Source organism: Anopheles darlingi, chromosome 2 (genome assembly GCF_943734745.1).
Source record: "Anopheles darlingi chromosome 2, idAnoDarlMG_H_01, whole genome shotgun sequence".
Lineage (NCBI taxonomy): Eukaryota > Metazoa > Arthropoda > Insecta > Diptera > Culicidae > Anopheles > Anopheles darlingi.
The window spans coordinates 68,620,120-68,643,865 of record NC_064874.1 but is presented as its reverse complement, the minus strand read 5'-3'; the positions used below and the strand labels follow the sequence as shown (position 1 = coordinate 68,643,865).

General features: G+C 47.6%; 2 protein-coding genes across 2 annotated transcripts; one reads left to right on the top strand and one right to left on the bottom strand.

Annotated features, from left to right (window-relative positions):
• Nucleotides 1–868: 868 nt before the first annotated feature.
• LOC125952435 (cuticle protein CP14.6-like) lies at nt 869–3,820 on the bottom strand. Its single transcript, XM_049681896.1, has 2 exons — nt 3,630–3,820; nt 869–2,078 (listed from the first exon to the last, which is right to left on the bottom strand). The coding sequence occupies exons 1-2, from the start codon at nt 3,639–3,641 to the stop codon at nt 1,689–1,691; spliced, it is 402 nt and encodes a 133-aa protein (XP_049537853.1). The 5' UTR covers nt 3,642–3,820; the 3' UTR covers nt 869–1,688.
• Nucleotides 3,821–17,458: 13,638 nt separating this feature from the next.
• LOC125952407 (endocuticle structural glycoprotein SgAbd-2-like) lies at nt 17,459–19,774 on the top strand. The gene is made up of 4 exons (XM_049681863.1): nt 17,459–17,687; nt 17,797–18,075; nt 18,220–18,463; nt 18,549–19,774. The coding sequence occupies exons 1-4, from the start codon at nt 17,661–17,663 to the stop codon at nt 18,734–18,736; spliced, it is 738 nt and encodes a 245-aa protein (XP_049537820.1). The 5' UTR covers nt 17,459–17,660; the 3' UTR covers nt 18,737–19,774.
• Nucleotides 19,775–23,746: the final 3,972 nt, after the last annotated feature.

The window sequence follows — 23,746 nt, the reverse complement described above, 5'->3', positions numbered from 1 at the left end:
GCTGCACACTTTTTTAGGGAAGATATTCTAGCACCGCTGCTGACCGCTTCGTTGGGTTTTAACGGCATCACACTCACTTGTCATACCTACTTGATGCATGATGCTGAACGACGGAGGCGGAGAGTTGTTAAGCTGAGTGTCACAATTCGACGAGAATGATTCATCATGCAACGTTATGCTCAGCGTAGTGTTGGCGCTTCGCCGGAAAAAGCCGGACCCGTAAAATTACTAACGAAACGCTAAACGATTTCGAAACCCCGGGTTCGATCCGGAAGCCTCATTCTTTAGGAAGGGGCTTACGTTAATTCGATCCAAAAAAGGCGTGTTAAAAATTCTTTTCTACCATATCAAACAATCATAGATATCATATTAGGATTTTTTCATAAAAAGCAAAATATCCTTTGAAGTAGATATATAGAAATACAGATATCTCTTCCAGGGAGGTATAACGGTATCTGAAATCACTTTTTGAGGTGTCGATTGAGTTTTTTTCGTTAGTTGAAGTTTTTCAATTTTTAGCAGAATGTTGAAGTTAAAAAGGTAATGATAGTTTTAATGGTTTTGATATTTCAATTAAAAAGAAGTACATAACTATTTCAAGACGCACTATCAAGTTTGGAAAACAACCAAGTTTGGAAACAAACTCGACAGAGTACCGGACTGTGTGAATTAAAATTAAAATGAAGTGTAAATTAACTTTTCCAAATTTATACTTTGTAAACATTTGTTTTGTTTGTAAACTGGGCCGAATGTGTCGTGGGGTTTTCCAAACAGCTGTATCTTTTTCAAAAAACTCTTCAAGTATGTAAAAGCACAATGTTTCGTTTCTTTCAAGAAATGATTTACTATCCAGTAATCCTCCGTTGCGTTCTGTGTGGCCTGTTTTGTCAAGGCATTTGCTGGTTTTATTTCGATTGCACGCGAATGCAAATAAACAAACATATTACAAATTACATGGGCTGGTACAGTGACAATGCACGTGAGAGACGGGATGCAAGAGAGAAACTGGAAAGGTGATAAAGTTATTTTACAAAAGCGAAACGAAACTCCGATGTCCCAGCGCATTAGAAGCATTTTGGGAATGCGTGCTCGGTTCGTGGCTGTGCAAATACTGTGCTGTGGACATCAAAGCCACCACCACTGGACATCACTGGACACTACTGGCTGCTACACTGCATCCGCATCAATCAACCGCCGCACCACAGTCCACGGTTAACGAGTCGAAGGCCGGGCGACAGGCGATTGAATGGGAAGTGTCATGGCTTGGCGTAAATCGAAAGGAGTATTCACAGGGAGGTTGGGTGGGTGGTGGGAGAGCGGTGGAGGAACGCGAACCGAAGGAGTCTTCGCAACAAATCACCGCCCATCGGTGCGCGCCCCGCGACGGTGGGATCTCTCCTCTCCGATCGCCGATTGACCAATACTGTCCGCGAGATGTGTGTCTGTGTGCGTCTGTGTGTGTGGCTGTTCAACGGAATGTGTCCGGCAATGACCGGCTGGGATGCTAATGGGGATAATGGATTTCGATGCATAATTTGTGCCAACGCCGATGGTGATGAACTTTCCGAACGATGCTCGCGCCCCCAACCCTTCGGCCGCGCTCTTTTAGGGCCAATAAATATCAAACACCACAGGCGACGCGACGCAACGCGACGCCGGCTCCGGCTCCGGCCACCCCAGCGGCCACTCTAGAACTGACCGGGATAGCGGGCGGCCGGGTTGTACCGTGGGGCCGAGGGGATGTGCGCACCCTCCGCACGGTAGCCGTTCTCGTCGGCGATGTAGTTGATCGTGTAGACGACACCGTCCGGTCCGGTGTACGAGTACGAACCCTGCATGACCTGCGCCTCACCGGGCGTGCCCGGGTTCTTCAGGAAACCGCGCTGCTCGGCCCGAATCCCATTGCTCGTCTCGTAGCTGTAGATGTACGAACCGTCCGGGTTCGGTTCGTACACCTGGTTCAGTATGACGGCGTTCGCCTCCGGATTGGCGTACACGGCCGGGTTGCGCAGCGGAAGCGGACCGAGCGGGCGGATCTGGGCCGCGGCCACAGCAATCAGCACGGCGAACACGGTGATCTGCAACGAAACGACGGGACGGAATGAGGACGGGATGCTGCACATATGCATGCTGATGAGAAGGTGCGGGCGCGCGCTTTTGATGGACATCCAACTTTATGACCACAGGCAAACCCTTGCCATGACGCGCGGCCATTCATTGTTGCCGCGTGCGTCGGTAGTAGGGTTCCCACATCACCCCTCCCCCTCCTTCTCGCAGCCACCGGTGTTGATGGTTTCCGCTTGCCGCTTGCGCTCGATACGTTTCGTTTCGTTTTGTACAATAAATTGGCAGATTTTATATGTCAGATACCCTGAGTTAGGTATCGTGTTACCGCATCCGCGAATGTCAAGCGCCATCTTTACTACTAGCACCGCGATCAGCCTCTAGTAGTTGGCCCCAATCTTTGCCACGCGAGACACGAGAGGATCTTCCAAACGAAACGAGGGGAGAAACGAGGATCTTTCAAGTTGCCGAGAGGGTAGCGGGTGGTAACCACAGGGAGAGCATGTTTTATGAGCCTCAGAAAATGGTCGGTAAAGGGGAGGGAAACTGTCGGTAATTGAACGATTAGTCGAACGCTTAGCGGCATGCAAAGCAGTGCACGGTCCGGATCGATCGAAGATGGATTACAGCCGGACTCAGGTAGCACTCGACTTGGCCGCGTTGATGCGAACTCATCATTCACTTGATGAATGGCCGTACGAAGGTAATTCCGTGTGCAGCGACCTGGGGCGCTTACTTGGGAGAATCGTTGCATCGCGAGAGGTGCACAAGAGATCGTTACAAATTTGTTTGCGGAACTTCTAAGGTTTTACAACTTGTGTTCTTCCCATTAAATGCTTATAAGTCCAGGGAATGGTTTTATTTTAGAGATTGACTAACAACTTCCAAGGACATTGACTATTTTAAAATTCTCAATGCAGGTCCTTAAAAAGATACAGGATACAATTTCTATTATCACTTGCTTTTAAATGGATTTGGATAACTTTAAAGGATCTTATCTTGATTACTGTCAAGTCTTTGACCAACAAAGAAGTAATTAGTCAAGTAAGTTGATAAAGTGGTTCGTTGATTTTCGAAAATTTAATATACAAAAGGTCTTGAAATACTTATTTTTTGCAATTGAACCACATAAAAAACTGCATATTTTATGTAAAATAAAGAAGAAGAACGGATTTTTCAGAATTAATTTTAAATAAGCATGTTCCAAGAATCCAATAGCTACAAGAAACTCACTAAAATACTACCTATATAAAAAAAAACTTCCTATAACAAAAACCAAGACATTCAGTTGCTTGGAATAAAGAACTATAAGCGTAGAAAGTCCAACTAGACTGAATTTCTGTAAAATTTTCCTTTCAGCGCTTCTCTTAAAGCCACTTCAACAATATCCAAAAGTCAGCAAATGCTGCTGCTGCTCCTGCTGGTAATCGAATCCTCTTCCATAGTCCATTCCCATCCAAGGATATTACACAACTATTCCAGCGCTAACACGGTCACACTTCCAAAACAACACACTTGTAGCCCTCCTCGCTAAACACATCAAAAAGCACCACCGGAACACTTACAAACTTCATCATCTTCGTACGATTTGCTCTTCACAGGATCACACAAGCGGAACGCGAATATCCTTTTCTGGATCGAGGGCTGGCGGTAACTGGCCACACTTTGTGAGGGGAGGGCTCGAGGGTTCGGGGGTTGTGTTCCGATGAGGCAGCGATGCCCGATGATGTGCTGTGCAATCGAAGGTTGGCTGAGGTCTGATGCTGTCAGTGGGTTGATCGAGGTGAATTTATACTCCGTGAACCGTCAACCAAGTCTTGCCAACTCCCTCCCTCTCTACCCCCTCCCGAAAGAGCGCCGAAGATAGAAATATGATTATTATTAAATGCGTTGAGGCTGTTGCTCACCGTCCGTCCGTCCGTCCGTCCGATACGGATACGCGGTGCGATGCGAAGGGAAGGGGTCTAACACACGTTCTTTTAGGGGAGAGGGGGGTTTGGCAGTTTGGTGTGCGGTGCGCGAACCCACACTGTGACACTGTCTGTGGTGGAGGGACCTTAATACACACCTGAGAGCACTGTGGAGTGCACACTGCACCGTAAAGGCCTCCCCCGGCCCGGCCCAGGCCAAAGCAAAGGAGGAGCGACTCGGTGACGGTGACTAGTTGGACAAGATCCACCCGCACCAACACACCGTTGGGCCGTCGGTTGGAGGGGAGCGACGGGATCATATTTTTCCCATCTTCCCCAGCCACCAGCGACCTGGAGGTTGACGCGGTAATCCGGCGCAAAAGGCGACCCCATAGGGGTAGGGCCTTTGGGATGCCAAAAGGTCCGTTGTACCAGGCTAGAGGAACAGAGCGGAGTGTCTGGGCTGCCCGCTAATCATCCTCACCCTTGCGTGGAGGGGAAGCTGACCGGCGGGTCCAAACCCTTTAAAGCCCAAGCAGCCCCCGGTTCGAAAGCCCGCCGATGGCCGAGATGATGTGCGAGAACTTTAATTAGCAACTCGGTCAACAGATTGCGGACACCTTTTGGGGTACACGTACGCGCTTACATAAGAGCGAACTCCAGCGAACCACACACACACACACGGGCGCCGGCGGACGATTAATGAGAAATCGCACGCAACTGGCCACCGGTGGCGGTGACTTAATGTCGTCCACCGTCATCGTCGATTTTCCCGCCCGGCATGCCCGAAAACCATGGCCACCAGCAGTGATTCCCAGGATAGTTGGCGCTTTATTTGCACAAAAACCCCGGAAGATGGTGGCCCGGTGGTGACGAGTCAGTGAGGAGCGAGAGAGAGAGAGAGAGAGAAGCGATTAGAGGGTTGGTTTTTCCAAAGGTCACCCCAGCCGAGCCGAGAGTGTGGCGCCGAGGTGCGGTGCGGTACGGTTGCAGTGCCAGATCATCATTTGAATGGGTGGCTGGAGGCGCTTTTCAAGGTTTTGATCGTACGCCATACGCCCGGCACCTGTATGTGGCTGTCGCATGGTCAGCGAGGTTTAGATTAGATCGGAAAGCCATTATGGGAAGCGACGGCAGGGTGGGAAGGGGTCCACAGTTCGGAGAGGGTGCACCTTCCCCGTTTCCCCCGGTGGTGGGATTTTTGGAGGAAATTTTTTTAGCGACTCTGGCCGCAATCGACAAATGTCGTTCTAATTACCGCCGCCAAGATGACAGCGCGAGCTCGCGATGTCAAAACGAGGAAGCCGACGTGGATCGTCTTACGCACAGTCCACCGCGTGATTAATCATCTTGGAATGGGGTGCAGACGTCGAGTAGAGTCACCCCCTTCCCGGCCTGCTGGGTTCGGTCAATGATAGTCCGGTCCGGTCAATGATAATTGTCCGGTGGGGGTCACAATTGGACTCCCCATGTAGCCATCTGCCATCATCCGACCGTTCGCACCGGTTCTTTGTTTGCTTTTCGGAGAGAGAGAGAGAGAGAGAGAGACGGACTTGCACACGCAAAATGGCAATTACACGTCGTGTCACGCCGCAACAATATCGCGACGATCGGACGATCTCAAGCCAGCTTGACCGTCAAGGTCGAAGCAATGTTTCTGGATCTGGAGCTCGGAAAGATTGACGATGAAGTTGTCTGCATTTGGAATTTTGATTAATAGATGTTAAAATCGAATAATTAAGGCAAGTAATGCAGTGGCGAATGGCTATTCGAATACACTTTAATGTCAAATCAGTGCCAGAAAGTGATCAACTTACTGACCAAAGTGTGATCGAAATGACTACCCCATCTGCTGACCATCTGCTTTGCATCTGGATTAACATGTAGATTGAAATGACGACTGACGACGACGTCGCCATAAAGGAAATGGATCCCAGATTGGATAAATCATTCATTCAATTACTCCCAAGCGAGATGGTTTGCCTTGAGGTAGCGTCACTTCAGTTCGTCCTTATCGACGAAGAGGAAGGGTTCTGCTTCTAAACCCCCCCCCCCCCCCCCATCAAATCGCCATCTTTACGAGCATTCTGCATTCTTACTGCTGCCGAACGGCTAGCGCGAACCTTGCGCGATGATTATCGTCACTACTCAGCGCGGATGTTACTATTTGCAAGAATCCCTCCCAAGATCCAAGATAGTGATTCCCACGCACTGCGCCGTGGTGTGTCGTGGTGTGCCGTGGCGTCTCGTGCTCGTGTGCTACAAAGTAGTAACTCATCCTTCTGTTTTCGACATTTAAACCATCATCCTCACCGCTGAGACTGCTGAGACTAAGGCCCCTTGCCGATTCACCATATCCCCCGCCCACAATGCCGCTCGAGAGGTCAATCGATTCCGCTCGCAGTAAGGAGGGCAAAGGAAGGCGGTTAAGGTACGATGCCACCGGTTATCGTTCGTCAAAATTAATGGCCAATTCTGGTCCGGCACCAAACGGCCCGCTGCAAAAGGTTGCCAAGCGCGCTCATCAGCACGATTAAACGACTTCTTTAAAGTGTAACTGACGAGCGGCATGCAACGCAGTCCTTTCCCGGGGCCGAACTTTTGAGCCCTACGTGGTGCACTGGGTGCGGAAGAAAGCGAATCACGATCGGAGGAATTAATGAAATTTTGAGTTGTTATTAATCCGCGATTCACGCGCGCCCAGCGTATCAACCTCAAGGGAGCACCCACGGTACGCTACGATACGCAAGCGACAGTAACAAACGACGCCGATTGGCGATTGACGATGCAGCATTTAATGGATCCATCCATCATTGTTAGTTTACCCACCGAGGGGGAATGATCGCACGCCCAATGTGCAACTCCCGAGGCGAGGCGGCGGCTTCTACTAATTTGAAACAATATTCAAGATCCGAATGGGCGATAAGCGGACGCTCAAGGATGGTTGTTGATGTCGTTGCGGTTTTTAAGGAATTTGATGACAGTTCTTGCTGTACGCCCGTTAACAGGGGGCGGCGCTCACATTAACCACGAACCTTGCAATGCGTCACGCCAACACTGCAGGACACAATACAGACGATGCACGATGCATCGACGATAATCATCCGGCATTGGCAACGATCGGTTTCACCTCACCGCTACGCTTCATTTTCATAAGTTCCGCCTGCTGCTGCTGCTGCGTAGTGCATTGCGTCACCGGCAAACGTTCCGGCATATCCTAGTCAGTCGGTACACATAAACTATTTACCAGCGCACACGAGAATATAGAAAACCCATTTTCATCCTCGTAATTAATGGGCAACGTATGCTAATCGGGCGACCGTTCCGAACCCCGTGGACTTGTTTAACGAAACCCGGGCTTTCGAAGCTTAGAACGGTGAACGGTGTGGGTACGGTCGGCGGCGGCGATCGAACAGCTTCTTCATCGTCGCACCAAGATATTACACAAGAGTAATCTACTGCTGCTGCTGCTCGGGGCGTGAACAAGACGAGTCAGTTGAGCAAGTGATGCATCCCTGATTGCAGCAGATGCAGATGCAACGCGCTCGAAACCTACAAAACCATCCAGGGCAAACCATGCTCGCAGGTGAGAGCGAATGCGAAATATGCAATCCTCTTTACGGACAGTGAGCTGTTGGGGGGCCAAAAAAAGCCCGTTTACGATTTGGAATTCAAATAATCTCTTTATTGGTTTAGCGATTCCCCTCTACTTGGATTAGTTTAAATTGTTTATCTGGAGTTTAAAAAAAACTAACAGTTAATTGGCAATCAATACAATCCCACTGTGCCGACAGTTAATCGAAGTATCTCCTGGCGGCATCTAATCGGCACCCCTCGGCATAAACACACACACATACACACAAGCGCGCGTGAAGGCCACCTGTTCTGGCCAAGTACGGCTCGATATAATCGAACATCATAATTCTATGGAACCACTTTTGCCGCTGGTGCAAACGCAGCAAACACGAGAGTCGTTGGCGAGATGGAATGTTGCTCTTCAAATAGGACGGCTTCCGAGTGCCCTGCGGAGCTGCCTGTTGATGAGCCGCTGCCAAAGAGGATTGCAGCAGCATTCACCCACACTCGGCGCCGGCTCGGTCGATCGTGCCGGACGACTTATCGGGCAAGGTGTGAATAAGGGATAGTTTCAGCTTGAGCTCGAGCTCGAGCTCCGAGCCGCCGGCTTAGAATGTTGTATGCACGCTGTTGCTACCATCCGCAAAGTTTGATTGATGGAAATACCAGGCAACAGGATCGAGCGTTTTTAATGTCACCCAGTGTGATCTGTTTTTTTGCTTTCGCTTTTTTTTAATTTTTGAATTTTAAACTAACGAACGGACAATACGATGGATTAATCTGCTGCCTGACTGCATTTCCTTCGCAACGCACCATTATTGAGTGCAAATCCTTGCAGCTGCGAAGCTCTGTCCAAGGCATTGCGTCTATCACTCAACGTCCCAATTCCGCGTCATTCCGCGAGATGGTCCGATGCGTGGAAAGCGCCAACACTGGGTGCACGGAATTAGAATAATGCCCCATTCTAATGGTGGTTCCCATTCCCCGTCCATCCGTCACGAGTTCATGAATGGTACATTGTCGGGCGCCGAGCGCACACTTTACGAGATTACAAATTATTGGTTTATTATTCCGCGCACCGACCGCGCATAGACCACCGTGGCCACCGCACCGCGGGAGTTAAATGTCAGTCAATTTTACGCGCCTTCGCTCGCGCCAATCCGTTCGGGTTCTATGGGATGGGATGGGCGCTGCATCCAAGGTGGCCACGAAAGCATCCACGAAGCCTCCGTCCAGAAACGGGACCGGATCCGGCGAGCAAGCGAACGAACGAACGAACGAACTGCAACGATGCAAACTGCAATGCAACGTTGCATCATCGGATGGCCCGGCCCCGGGTACCGTCTTCAACCGGGGGAGGTACCGCTTGCCACCCCCACCGATAGAGCAATTTTCTCTCCCTCGCACCACGCGCTGTACGCGCTGTTGCAACCACCGAAGCGGGGCCGGTGCTGCGGCTGCTGCTTCACCCCCATACGCCCGCCTCGGTTTGGAAATGCAGTTTTGTACCCGCGCCCGCGGGAAGCCTTTCGAGCGATCTTCCCTTGGATCGATTAAGCTTAATGGCCGGGGATGCTTCGCTAATCCCGATAACGATCGACGAACCGAACCGATGATCGAACTTGATCTTGAGCGCCGGCGACAGCTCCCCTCTCACGAGGCTCACGGACTCATTTTACGGCGCCCGGTGGCGCCCATAAAACACCCATTTCGATCGTGTGAACATGCGAATTTCGTCATTTCGGTCCCCCGGCCGGCGGCGACCGGTCCGGATAAGCATCATCATCATCGCTCGCTGGTCGTCGGACCGGTTGACGCATCGTAAAAGCGTCACCGGCTGGTCAGTAAATTCACTTGAAAACTGTATTAATTAAGCAAGGCTGCCGGAGTCACTTTCCCGTTCGCAGCTCCTAAATCACGCTCGGCAGCGCGATGAAGCCGGAGTGACCGCGTGCGATCCGCCGGTCCAGAGAATGATTAATGTACGCAGGAGGGATGCGCGCAAACGCGGTTCGTTCAAGGGGTACGCGTGCGCCTGTCGTGTGTACAACCATAACTGACCACCGGACAGAGGCTCGCGAGGCTTGATAAAGACGAATGGGGTGTACACGCTAAATGTCAATCAGAAACAACAACGGCTTACGGCGTGTGCTAAGCCCCCCGGGGGCTCATGATGACCACCTGAGACCGTCGGAGGTGTCATGTTGTTTGCGTGTGTTTTTTTAGGAGAACATCCCCAGGTTGGCAACAATTGAAATGGTCCAATGAGTTTTCTCAGATTCTCCCAAAAACCCGGCAACAATTAAAAGCTCGTTAGAACGCTATCAGAACCAAACTATCCGTTTCGTGAATAAAATGGCGACAAGTTGTGTGAACCGTTGCGACAGAAGCACTTCGGACATCTTAAGCACCCTCCTGTATCGAAGGGCAGGGGCAGAAATTTTCATCCACCGCCCGGTCCCATCGCCATCGGTCGGTCAACGCCATTTGCAACAATTTCCATAAACTTAAATAAACTGCGGCCACCGCGCCAAATGTCGCCTGCTAATTGCACCCATGCGGGGGAACCATCATCATCGCCAGCTGCGCCATCTTCACCGCTTCGGACGGTTCTGATGAGGATCCGGCCCAGGCCCGGCCCGGCCCCGGTCCGGGTCCGCTTGGTCGATTGAAATGTCAAGTGAAGCAACTTATCCGGATTGACGTTTGCCCTGTGGCGACCGCAGCAACAGAACGACTGCGCCTACCTAACCGCTCATGGTCAGTGACGGTAGGTGGACTCTAGTGCCGACCGATCGCCGTTTCGGTTACGGTTTGGCAATTCCGATCAGTTTTTCCACCATTTTCCCACCTGCAGGATTCTCGATTTCGCAGAAATTCCTCGTTCGTTCTTCTTTGGATTCTTGTTTCCGCCCCAAAAAGCCGGATCCTGATGAAGGGGCCTTGTTGAACCAAGGAGAAGCGGTCCATCCACTGACCACAACCCGATCATTACCCGGGTGTTTGTAATCGAGCCAGTCGCATCTGTCACTCATACCTCGATGAGCACCGCAACCGGTACGGTACGGAAAGTTCAACGTCCAACGTCCATTACAATGCACATGATTTATGACCAATATTATGGCGAACGGTTTTGGGATCGGATCGGCCTCAAAGCTAAGAGATGCTTCCACTTCAGTTCACCTCCAGTTGGCCACCGCGGATAGCAAGGCTAAGACGATGGTGGACTCGCGATCACAGGGCTTAGAATGGGCCTGCAGCAAACAACGCACACTGAGCGTACTTTCCATCGCGGACTAATAAATCAGTGGCCAAGCAACGAGCGTATATTATAACTGGTTCGAAGTTGCATAAGTAATCCTCGGGAGCCTGGGGGTGATTTTCAATTGATCCGCAACAACCAGGAACTCGAAGGAAGCATGAGAACCGCAGTCCTTGGTAAGGGCTGGAGCCTTCAGTAGGAATAATTTAAAGAAATGTGAGAGTAAATATCTCATTCTTCATTTTGTGCACCAGAAATGATCGTCCATTTGTGTAACTCTCCATTTCCTATTGCAGACATTCGCTATAGGAAGACTGTCGACCAAGTAAAAATGACATGATGATCAAGCTAATGATCAACATTTTATAATGTTGCTCTCGAGTTGATGAGAAAATGATGATAATCCCGGATCCCCGCTGATGCCTTAAGATCCCAAATTCTAAGTCTTTATATACCTCCGAATTCACGCAAAACATTGTATGCATGCCTTGTATTATCTCATCAACAGAATAGAATCATCTGTTACCTCATCAATTATCGAACGTACTAGAGAACATCCGGGTACACGGGGCTGTATCACCTGACCAATCCCAAACCATCCTGGCTACCAGCGCCTTCATCAGCTAGACAAGGATCCAAATGAAGTATGGCATTTCAATAATTCACACCTTGCGGTCAGATGGTGGCGATTGTATTATACCAGAAGTCGTTTCAAATCTGCCAAAGAACCGTGAAACAGCGTGCAGCGCCGGCTGCTGCCGGGTGCTGACCAGAGTGCTGGCCCATAAAAAGGGCGTCACGCGATTAACCTCTGCGATGCTGATGCTCCGGACGCCGAAAACAATCTCGTACCGCGTGTTCTACGTAACATTATCTCTGCGCCCAACTGGATCGTAACACTTAACCCCGGTGACTTCGAAAGGGGTGAGCGCGCCGTTTTCGGTCCGCTGGCGAAGAAGACGAAGTAGTAGCCGTCCGTCAGGGCTTCTGAGGGATGACCGAAGGCACGCCATGGAGGCACGAAATGGAGCTCGAACGATAGCATGAGCAACACATTAAACTCGGTGTACCTGCTGATCGGTTCTTGCATTTATGATGCATCGTGGATGATAGAGGGAGAGCTGCTTGATGATGGTTAGTTGGTGGCCAAAATAATGACCGGCAGCTACTACTAGCTTATGTCGATGTTCCCTTACTAATCTTAATCATGGATTGTGCCCTGAAAGCTAAGTAACAGAATTGAAGTCTTAGAATGGTGTCGTTGTTGCTGTCTCGAGTGCTATTTTCACAATCATGGTTTACATGATACGTTGTTTGAAAAATTCGCATCGTATTAGGTTACATGAAGCATGTCTCTGAAATACCTACGAGACAACAAAGTTGAACAAAAGACACCCGTTTTGCTAATTCGTGCGGAGGTCGCTGACCCGCAATAAATTAATTAATATCACTCAGACTCATCTAGCATCCAAAACGTTTAAACATCGATGAGGTTCACCCTGCACGACGAAACACGATCCAAAGTCTATTCACACCCGCCCGGCTGGCCATCTTTAGACCAGCCAACATTCACACCTTTCGGTGGTGGCATCATAGCAACGCAGATCGTCGTCGGAGGATGTTCCCCTTGTTCATAAAAGCGTCATCCAAGCGAAGAGCGTGAGAAACGAAATGATCCCCCCTACCCGCTACATCCCGGTGTTGGAAACGTTTCTCCTGCAAGGAATCATGCGCTCGAAATGCGATTACTTTATATTTCGTTGTACCCATAATTCATTTTGGAAGCAACCTCCGATGCAACCTCCATTCTAGCTAGGCTTTCATGGGGGTGGTGGTGTGCATTTATGTTGTGCACTATCTTTGCCATCTTGCACACCTCGAGCTATGATATTTGAGAATCTCGGGCTAGGGCTTGAAGGCACGCAAGAATGGAGCCGCAAGGAGTGTGACCTATAAAAATCATCCGTAATGGTTGTATGAGATGCAATCCAGTGATTGTTTCAAAACTAATAATAAAACAAATACCCATCACCGCAATCGACCACAGGAATGTTGCAGAGGATGGCATTTTTGAGGAGAGGCAGTAATTTGGTCCGTTCAATTTGTCAAGGCATTCCGGAACGCCGCAGCCAATTGATGATGTGTTTCGAGCGAACGATCGATTTCCATTAATGTTGCTGACTGTGCGCCACAAAGCCCGCCTCTGCCTGCTGCTGGTCGGTGGTATGCTGAGTATGTTAATGCAATCGTGCTCCGTGCTCATGCTCACGGTCGGGAGTGGTTGGAATTTGACCTCCCTGTAGTTCAAGTACTGTGGATGACAAATTAATTTTCGCACTTTATCGATCAAATGTCATCATGCTTACGATGCGCCTCCAGGGGAATTCGTGGAGTTACCAACCCAACCCAACCGCACAGGTGTGGAAGGTGTTGACTTTGCTAGACAAGCATATTAATCTTCTCGTCGGAATGGAGATGATGATTTGATTTACAAATTAATTGATGGATACATTTAAAAAATAAATTAAGCAGCAATAATTACCTCCCGAACATTGCAGCAATGTAGCATCCTTCATACTTTGTTAACCTTGAAATTAAAATTATACATTTATTTCCAATGTGCAACGTAAACAACGTTTTGAAGCTGTAATAATAGTATTCCCATACAAATAAGCATTACGATGAGCTTCGCATTAGCAAAAGTATACTTTAATCTGTCAATAACATGAAAGATTGGATGACATTTGAACATCATCAGTTCAGTTTGTCCGGCACTATTCCTATCCTACGAACTTTAAGCTTTTTTTGTAGCAGAACAATGAGGTCGATTGATTAACTTGTTCATGTGTGCCACATAGCGTGATAGGTGTACATTTTGTACGTGTATGTGTATGTGTCCAAAACGGGATGTCGCGTTGGAGATTGTCTATCGGAGAAGACATTTACCGGTCACATTACCGGTTGCACACTCTGACTTTACCAAATTTAGATGTTACATTGTGCTAGGTGCTGCCAAACCGCAGCAAATGCCCCCCGGGGTCCGTTGACCTTTCGTTGCCATTTTCTTTTCGGTATCGTACCTGGTCGTCGCTGCAAGATGCCTCCATCGGTTGGCTCGGTTGACATTGAACCCTCTGACTGGCCATCTTTCAAAACCGATCAACGACCAATCTAACGGAAATACCGTACCGTGCCAGCCGCAAGTGCCGAGCGAAGACAAAGAGAACCGAGCGGACAAGCAGAAGCAGAAGATTCACATCCATCGCATAGGATCTATGCGCGATTTCGCATACCGCATCAGAACCCCGGACCCCGTAGGCGTATCGTGTGTCTTGCATTATTTCTGAACAGGAGAGCAATAACTCAGCAGCACTTTGCCCGGTGCGGTGCGGAGTGATGATTACCGACGAGAACACAAGTAATTGATAGGCTATTATGGCGTTTTGCTATTCCAGAAGCTAGCATTTTTGATTGTTTGTTTTAGCGATGCTTAGCTCATTTCGTACCGACAACTGACCAAGCATTGGGCCAGAATCTTACCTACAATGTAGCAGCGGGCCCCATTTGCATAATGATGACAGTGGTTAATCACACCGCCACTGAAGTGACTATCTGCTAGTTAATGATCTCATAATGGCCCTAGTAACTAGTTTCCCAATCTGTTGTGAGGGTTTTTTTTTACATTTTCTGTTTGTAAGCTGTGTGTCACTAAGCTTACTATATGACTAAATGAGTATCTCTTTTATACAATATTTAAAAATTTACCATAGTTCTCTCTTTGTGCACATATTTCAACTCAATCAAATGATTCTATCTACCCGCTTTGATTAAGAATCTTTTGATTATCTACAGTACAGAAATCGATTTGATATTACTAAACTGAAAACAGTTTAAACTCAAACAACAAAACTCAAAAACGGCCTGCCTACAGAAATTATATAGGCCAGATATCTCCATTCCGAATTAAATACGAACCCAAATCAATCATAGCTATTTGAAGAAATTAAAAAATGTTCAAAGGAATAAGGTGGAACAGTTAATAAAGTTTGCTTTGAAACGATTTAGCTGATGGAGAAAAGAAATGTACACGTGACAAATAGTTTCAAGGGTTATTTATTTATTGTTTGATTTATTTATTTTTCATATTTTCATGTTTATATCTTTTTTAAGATACTAAAGATTGTAAAGAGTGTAAAGTAACGACCTCCAATTTGAAATCGAACCAACTAGAATACTTCGCTGATCTAATTTTCGTACCTCATTTGCCTGGTGTCCAAATATTCTAGTCCTACTACTAATGCAGAGCACCTCACACGGACCTCAACGAGCAATTGAATAGTGCATAGAATGCGTGTATTAACCACAATGATTGATTCAGTCTACGATTGAGTTAGACATGTAGGGCGACATTAAACGACGGTTATCCTTGATATTTATGTTGCCTGTTTATGATTGAATAGTGCGAGAGTATCTCACCTTTTGCAGTGACGAAGTGACCTTCTATTGCCACAGCATCTGCTGTACATACTTACCTCTTTGATCCACAAACCTTTTAATGTGGAGTTCATATTTTAGGATCATCTTTACGATCGGAGCGTCACTTCCTTTAACAAACGCTCAGCTGCGTCGCTTAGTCGCATTGCTCACGAAATTCATGCTACAGAAAGTGAATTGAAAACCACGCAGCTTCTTCGTCCAACCTTTGTCGGTGGTCTCTGGCCATCGATACCAGTCGACGCAGAAGCGTCACAGTGACCTACATTTATCTGTAGGGCGCCCGGCAGATCATAAGATCAACACGCGCCACAGGTATTGGTCCTCAGCGTGCCACGCCTGAAACAATGCACATCATGAAGGGCCGTCACGCAAACGTCCATCAGAGACACGCGGGCGCGATGGTTTCTTGAGTAGATCTCGCATGGTGATGATGACGATGAGTGATGGAAATAAAGCTTCTCTGACGTTCTTACTCATGAGGATCGGCTACTTTGCTACCAGTGGCTTCGTTGGCACTGCCCAACACTCGCCGGCACCGACTAAAGAAAAACCTTGGACCCCGTCTGATTCAGCAATCGAGTTGGCCGGGAGAACAAATGGTGCCGTACCGCTTGCGCTCAATGGAAACGCAATGGACCGATGAAGACGAACGGCTTTGTTGGGATGTGTTGCCGGTTCGGGGGGTTGTTTTTTTTGCTTTCTTCATCTTCGAAAGGGGTTTGAAGATGGGAAGGGATTCCGGCGCGACAGCACCTTGCAGACGATCGATACTCACGAAGCGCGCGACGCAAATGTGCCTTAACGTGCTGCATTGCTGCGTTATGATCCTCCTCACGCCGGTTGCGCACTTTCGTAGCTGCGGCGGATCCCTTCCCCACATCATTGTCTCCTCCTCCGGGGGATCGTTTGTTCCGTGATACATCCATTTTTTTAAACAAGACTTTCAGCGGTGACCGCGAAATAGCTACACGATCAACTCCTACTACAACTTTGCTACAGTACGGTACAAATCAATGGAGAATCTGGGAATTCAGAAAAAAAATACATGAATTAAACAAAGCCTATTTAGTTTAATTATTTCATTTTGTTTGCTAACACCCTCTACGAGGATAACTCAAACTTAAGGACAAAGGAAGGATATTAAGAAAGAGCGAAAAGAAAAAAATACAACAGTTCATGTAAAGGAGATAAATGTAAATATAATAGGAAGTTAAACGAACTTTAAAGTTGCAGAGTGTTAACAGGTTGTTTAAGTTGATGAAACTAGATTATTAGGCTCATAGGATTATAGGAGAGATTAAATTCAATAGCTTCCCTTGACATCTACAACAAACGGCTAAGCTATATGGCAAGGATACTGTACAGAAAACCCTTCAAGGTACGAATATAATCGAGATGATCAGAAATGTAGGATCCTTGCCATCTTTTTTTTATTGATAACTTACGGGCTGGCAGATCCTTGCCATCTATCTGTTCTCTGTCTTCCAACAGCTTGGTCTGAGTAAGTCAATTTTCCACGACGATACTCCCTTCCGTCCGGCACTGTCGACTGTCACCGTTACGCATACCACAAACGAGGTGCAAATTTATGAATCGCATCTTCAATGGAATCAAAAACCGCCTGCCAGCACCAAACCGCTTCTAATGACATTCACAGAAACGCGATGGGCGCTCCGATGGGTGGTCCGCAGATGCCCCCCACCATCCGTTCTATGTTGCGGGTCCCACACCAGGATTTTGGTAATCGTAACCTTTTCTCTCGTTCTCCCACCTGCCTGTGTGTTTACAATCTGTTCCAATCATTCTGATTGTTCTCACGTGCCCTCCGGCTACGGCGCTTTTCTCTGTCTAGGCGTGTGCCCCTAGTGGTGTGTGTGGACGGTCCCACTACAGGCCTCCTCATGTGGTGGACTCACGAGAGCGAGACCCATTGTGATTAGTGAACCGCATTTTCGTGTACTGTTTCTTTTTTCATTTTTTTTTTTTGCTGATGCTTCTCGCATCTCTTGTTTGTTTGGTGCGTCTTCTGAGGCCTGCCTGAGAGGACAGGCAGATGGCGAGCGGGAGCCGCATAATTCGTATAAATAAAATTGCCCTCGGCAACATCGATGATAGTTCGGTGTTAGCGTTTGAACGGTGCAGATTATTGGTTCTGCCTCATTTTCGCGTGAGATACCAGCCAACGATGAGACGTGGTGCGTTGTGACAGTTTTACAGTCGAGACTCGGATCATCAGCAACCTTTCGGAGTGTAGTTAAGAGAATAGCAAAATTGTACTCGAACGCGTATCAACATCGAACGCGATCCTTTGGCCAGAAGGCAAAAATTCAAAAGCGGAACCCACAGGAAACATGTCGAAACTAACGAGAATAATAACGGTAATAACCCCAGAACCTGAGTTGATTGAAAACAGCTAGTGACTGTGGAAGTGAAGTGATACTAGAAGATAACTTGAGTGCTTTAACGGTTTTTTTTTCGTTTGAACAGGCGTCCATGATCCTTGCGGTAATAGGATGCGCATTGGCGAAACCCCAGAACCAGTATTCGCAGAACAACTACAACAGGAATACTGGGAACTTTAACCGCAATACTGGACAGCGTCTCACTAATCAGCAACAACAGCAACAACAGCAACAACAGCAGCAGCAGCAGCAACAGCAGCATCATCAGTCGCAACAGCATTTCGGACACCAACGTCAGGCCCAGGCACTTAGGACGCCCCTTCTTCCACCACCTAATCCGAACCAATTCAGCCAAAGACTCCAGGTAAGCGATGCGCATTCACGGCGATCTCTCTACCGATGATCCGGGCGATCGTCATCATGATAATCCATTAGCGGGCTGCTGGATATGAGCCGCTTAACACGGCAGACCTTTGAGTTACATCCCCTCCTTGAATCCCCTCATCAGCAACAACCCTTCGCCAACCCGATTCGACCGTTCGTACCGATCACTTCGTACAGTAACGACGTCTCGTACGACGGTTCCTACTCCTATGCCTACACCACCGGCGACGGTCAGCAGCAGCAGGCGCAGGGCTACCTGAAAAATGCTGGCCTCAAGGACCTGGAGGCCCAATCGGTGCAGGGCTCGTACTCCTATACCTCCCCCGAGGGACAGCTCATCACGGTGACCTACATTGCGGATGAGAACGGTAAGCTGCTTCGTACCCACACGTTACGCAACGACCTCATGACCATCCTTCGCACTCACTCACTCCCTCTCACACACACGCACAGGATTCCGTGCCGAAGGAGCCCATCTTCCGACGCCACCACCAATCCCGGAGGCGATCCAGAAATCGCTCGCACTCATCGCCCAAACGCAACCGGTGTCGGCACAGTTTAATGCCGCCTACAACCAGCCACGCTTCCAGACGGGGAATCTGGCATCGGCCAGTGGACAGAACTACAATCGATACGGTTAACGATCGACGGTGAACCCCACGTATGAAGCCCCGGATTGGACATTACAGGTAAACAAGACATTATGTCGCCGCCTAACTTATGCTCGCACCGACCTTGAAACCGACCACATTGGCCAGTGAAGCAGACACAGTATCCAAGCATGGAAACCGATGCAACCGACCGAGCGCCAAGCAAACAATAGAGAAAAATACCGCCACATACCAACCATTGGTTTGGTTTGGCGTGTTTCTTAACCCAGCATAGATGCGCCCACAACGAAGCGAAGGGAGGTGAAACACACAATCGAACAGAACAAAACATATGCATCCGCTTAATTTCCGTCGTAAACGGTTCCGTCCATCCAAGACGTGTTTACACGTTTTACGCAATCGCGGCTTACACTTCTCAGCATATCCGGCAAAAGGGGAGGATGCGCAACCGATCCATTGAATCGTAAAGTACACGCCGATGACTACGCGCGATACGGCGCGATCTTACGGGTTGTAAATCTCTCCTCACTGTCACTTCCCTCCGCGGGCATGCAATACCCGGCATGCAGTTCGCTAAAATGTGCAATTAATATGCAAATTGATTTGGATCGGACCTTTCGGACGAAAAAAGATACAAACACTCGGGGTCCCTCGTTCGCGGGGGGGGAACGCGGGTAAAAACAATGTAAACTGTTTGTTCTATGCGATCGATAGCGTTAGCGTTTGGAAGGGCTTCGCAAGCGTTTTCCCATGTTGCGTTGACACATTGTAATTACATTTTACAAGCAACTCATCAGCTATAAACCGATGACCGATGGAAACCCACTGTGAACAAGCGAACAATCTAGTATCTGCTAATTTGATCTTCTTTCTACAGAAGCTTGAGTGCGATAGCATTGGCATCAAAGTTATTTGCAGTCAGGCGGATCAATTGGAGCATACAAATGGTACCAGACGCTCTTCGAAATAATTACCGAATTTGAAACAGCTACTTTCTATTGCCAACATCATTCTAACCTGCCCTGTCGACAATATTTCCTCCCATTCTTACAACTGTTTCTGTATCGATTTTGTATATAGATTTAGATTTTTTACTCTTAGAATTATCTTTTGATTGCAAATAAAGAACCATGGTTCTTAAAATATATAGACATATGGAACATTTAGGAGTACAAAACATCCGAACAATGCTGTGTTATCACATTCAAGGCGTTTTTATATTTTTTTAGTATAAAAACAGTTAATGTAATTGCTTAAATAAAATAAGTGAGTGTTTTGTCGTTTGCTTAATGCGATACGTAATTTTGATATTTTTACTTCAAAATAAAACATTAGTGCTGAATCAGACCAATTTCATCGTTGATCCGTTTTATTTAAAATTTATTTTTCTTCAATCGGATCTGCTTAAATGTGGGGCATTTGCCGATTTCTAGTTGATCAGTAGTTATTACTGCGGCTTTAAACTAGTGTATTGAGCACTGGCAAACAATCGTTCTAAGATAAAATATCACAAATGCACAGAACCTTTTGGATGAATGGAGAAGGTAAGATAGGTCTACATTAAGATGTAGCGACAATATCACTCGATCGGGAGCACTGAAATCATATTCTTCGAGTGGCAAGGATCGTTTACTTCCCACAAGCACCGGAAAGCAACATAATACCATAAAGTGACATAAAAAATGCGTTCTCTTAGTTCGAGATGTAACGCAGCTTGTTCCGGCTTGAATTAAACATCAAAACGATCTCTGCTGTTAAATGTATAACGCAGCTCAAAGATTCATTGCACTTCAACTGATTAAATCTGCACGTTTTGTGGGATAAGATTCCGGGGCAATATCTCAATCGGATCTACTGTTGTCCTCTTTTAAGATTACTCATGAAGGTGTTGGGTTGTTGGGTCTCACATGACGTTATTTTGGAAAAATGCAGTTCTTACCACTTCTTCTTAGTGATGCTCCATAAAAAATCATCCTATTTCAATCCTTCCTAAGCGTATTTTCAGGCACCTCAATGACTGCATACCCTTCTATTGCATAGGGCGCAGTTACGATAGGGGACGCTTAAAGGCTTTTCTTTTTTATGCTCCACTCGGCCCTCCATGCGCCTTAACGTACCCCAAACCGAGCCTCTAGGTATGCATTGCATTAAGTGTCTACATAGCGAAGCTTTTGCTGCGTATAGCTCAAAAAGCTCTGCACTATGAGATGGTAGTGTGCTAATTTGGTCACATCTTATTGATTATCTTTTTATTGAGACCAGCATAAGTTGTCATCCCAACATGACAATTATGTAATGCACAAAACGAATGTGCTGAGTATCCTAAAAATTACATAAACTATTAAAGTTGTTGTAATTTTTAAATAATCGAAATAAACAGTAAAGAACTCCTGCAGGTTGATCCCGCTAATTGTACTTAACATGAGGGAAAATGATTTCTACGAATGATTCAGTCAGAGCATTATTCATGCCGAATATCAATGCACTGCAAAACATTATTAATACAAACATATTTTTTATGAAGCTTGACTTAGTTTGCTGGCTAATTGGCTGGTTAATTGTTGGTTTATATACGAATACATAGTTATTTGCACCAAAGTCATTTCCAGTTTACAAAACTCTATTTTCCAATTTGGATCTTTGAAAACGAAAATATTCCAAAGTAAAGCAATATTGCCAATACTTGACAAAGTGTCAAGTAAAGCAATACTCTCTATGGTCATTTTAATGCTTTGGGTACTAGCCCAGATTGGATTTTCAGGATAATTAGTACAATTGAGTGTCGTCCAGTCACCATCTCTTTAGGCCAGATGAATTGTCCGGCTTCCTGGAATGGAACTGCTACATGTTTGGTGCTGTCCATCTCTATTTGGTGTTGACATTGTCAACCTGCTGATTACTGACGAAGCTTCCTGTCCTCATTACAACATTGTATTATGTGAGTCAGCAAACGAGTCAGAAAGAATTCAATCTCCAGTACACCAAGAACTAATAAAAAAAATCTTACTAAAACCATCATGTGTTGCATGTGTTGTGTGCATCTTGAATCAACATTAGCAGCAATAATAAATTACAACATTAAACAGAGTTACACATTCTTAACCCTCATAAATATGACTGATCCATTTGGACGAAGCTCATCCCGGCAAGGCCAAAACCACATAAGCAACCAGAAGCAGATTGCCATCGTCCACTCGGCTGCTCACACACCATCACGCTTCCCGTGCCAGCCAGCATAAGTTATAAGCATAAACAGTTCCGGTTTGGCCTTTCGCGGTTCAAACATCTGGCCCCCCGCGCACGCCTCGCGAAATGATGGCACGCGAGGATGATTCAGCTCTACAAAACGTGCGACAAACACGAGACTCCCGGGCTCGCGCATGCCACGAATCTCGGATTCTCGCAACCATCCGCAACGAAACTACATCATCCCCTCGTCCCGGTCCTCCTCCACCTTCTCCTTCTCCTTCTCCTTCTATTCCTCCTCCTTCAGCACCGCTCGACCAACATTGTAGTAACGACGTTTGCAGAGAACGCTCCGTAAATGGACGGTGCTCGATCCGGTGCCGATCTGGAGAAGCTAATCACTGTGGCAGTGGCAATAATCACGAGCTGCTCATCTCGAGATCGTGTCACTCGCGTCACTCGATCGCGTCTCGCCCGTTTCAGAGCTGCTGGCTGGTGGTGGTGGTAGTGGTGGTGGTGTTGAGGCGGTGCGATCGCGAAACCAAACCTTACCGACCGACCCGCGCTACCAAGCCGAGTCTAACGAATCTAACGAATTTAAAAATGGATTCCCACCCCTCCCTCCCCGGTTGCACCAAGGAATTGGTGAATACAAATGCACATTACCGCTGAGCGTATACGCGAGCAATTGGCGGATGAAACGCGCCAAGGAATCGCGCGCAATGTTCTAGAATGCAGCGTGAGAGGCCCCGAAACGAAACGAAACGAAGCACACAGCGAAGGATGGATGGATGGGTAAGGTCGCTAGAAGGTAAGTTTGGGTTTTACGGAATTTATATACCAAAAATTAACTTTCTCGTGCACCCCTTCGTGCAACGCGATCCCGATCGTAATCGGGCCCAAAAAGCCACTTATAGTTTCCATTTGAATCCACATTCGCATCCCTTCACTCGCTCATGATAACATGTAAAGGTGGAGGTGTTGCAAGTACCCCCGGCACCTCTCAATACGGACACATAAGGCACCGACCAGGCAATCGCCGGCAACTCGTCGGAGTGATCGGAGTCGATCGGTTGGCTTCTCACATTTCACTCTCGCTGTGCCTTGTTTTTTTTTTTTTTTTTGAGGGCGCGGAGGCTCGGTGAGCGTCTTTACGGTCATAAAACGGCCCCCCCGGGCTTAAAAAGGCGGTTGATGACGAAGATGCGCTCTTCCTTGTGTGCGCGCGCGCTGTGCAGATTATTGAAAGTATTTCAAGAACACCGGCGCCGACTATTTTTGGCCACAATCCCACACCCCCTCACACCCGATGCCACCGATGGTTTAATGAATGATAATTGGGAAAACGGGGGAGGAAAAAGAGTGATTGCCCTTCACCAGCATTACCGAAATGATGATTTACTGACCGGGGAGGCTGCAAGAGAGAAGATGGGGTGCATCTTCGGCGAATGATGATAATTGAGTTATATTGCACCCCCCCTCCTCACGGATCAGTTAACTCAATTTGAACGTAAACTTTGCATGCTGCTGCTGCTGCTCCATCATCAGAGAGATGAGTTGGGAAATGATCCATCGCTCCAATTTGCAATGATAATGGCCAACTAACCGGCTAACCGGTACACCGGGCATGTATGTATGGTGGGCCGCACGACGCCAGCGACGACGACGACGACGCCGGCGACGTCGCAGATCAATCTTTGGTCGACCTTTATGCCGCGGCGAAGGCAACCCCCAAAAGGCATCAAATGTCAGATCATTCATTTTGACGAACACCACACCAGACCATGCGTGACACCAATATGTTACTTCTCGTTTAATAGAATAGAAGAAAGGGAGAGCGAAAGGCGGTCCATT

Coding starts and splice junctions, on each gene's coding strand:
- LOC125952407 (XM_049681863.1), top strand. CDS start 17,661: ATGTCGAAACTAACGAGAATAATAACG. Junction 18,076..18,219: donor AATTCAGCCAAAGACTCCAG/GTAAGCGATGCG, acceptor TCCCCTCATCAG/CAACAACCCTTCGCCAACCC. Junction 18,464..18,548: donor CTACATTGCGGATGAGAACG/GTAAGCTGCTTC, acceptor ACACACGCACAG/GATTCCGTGCCGAAGGAGCC.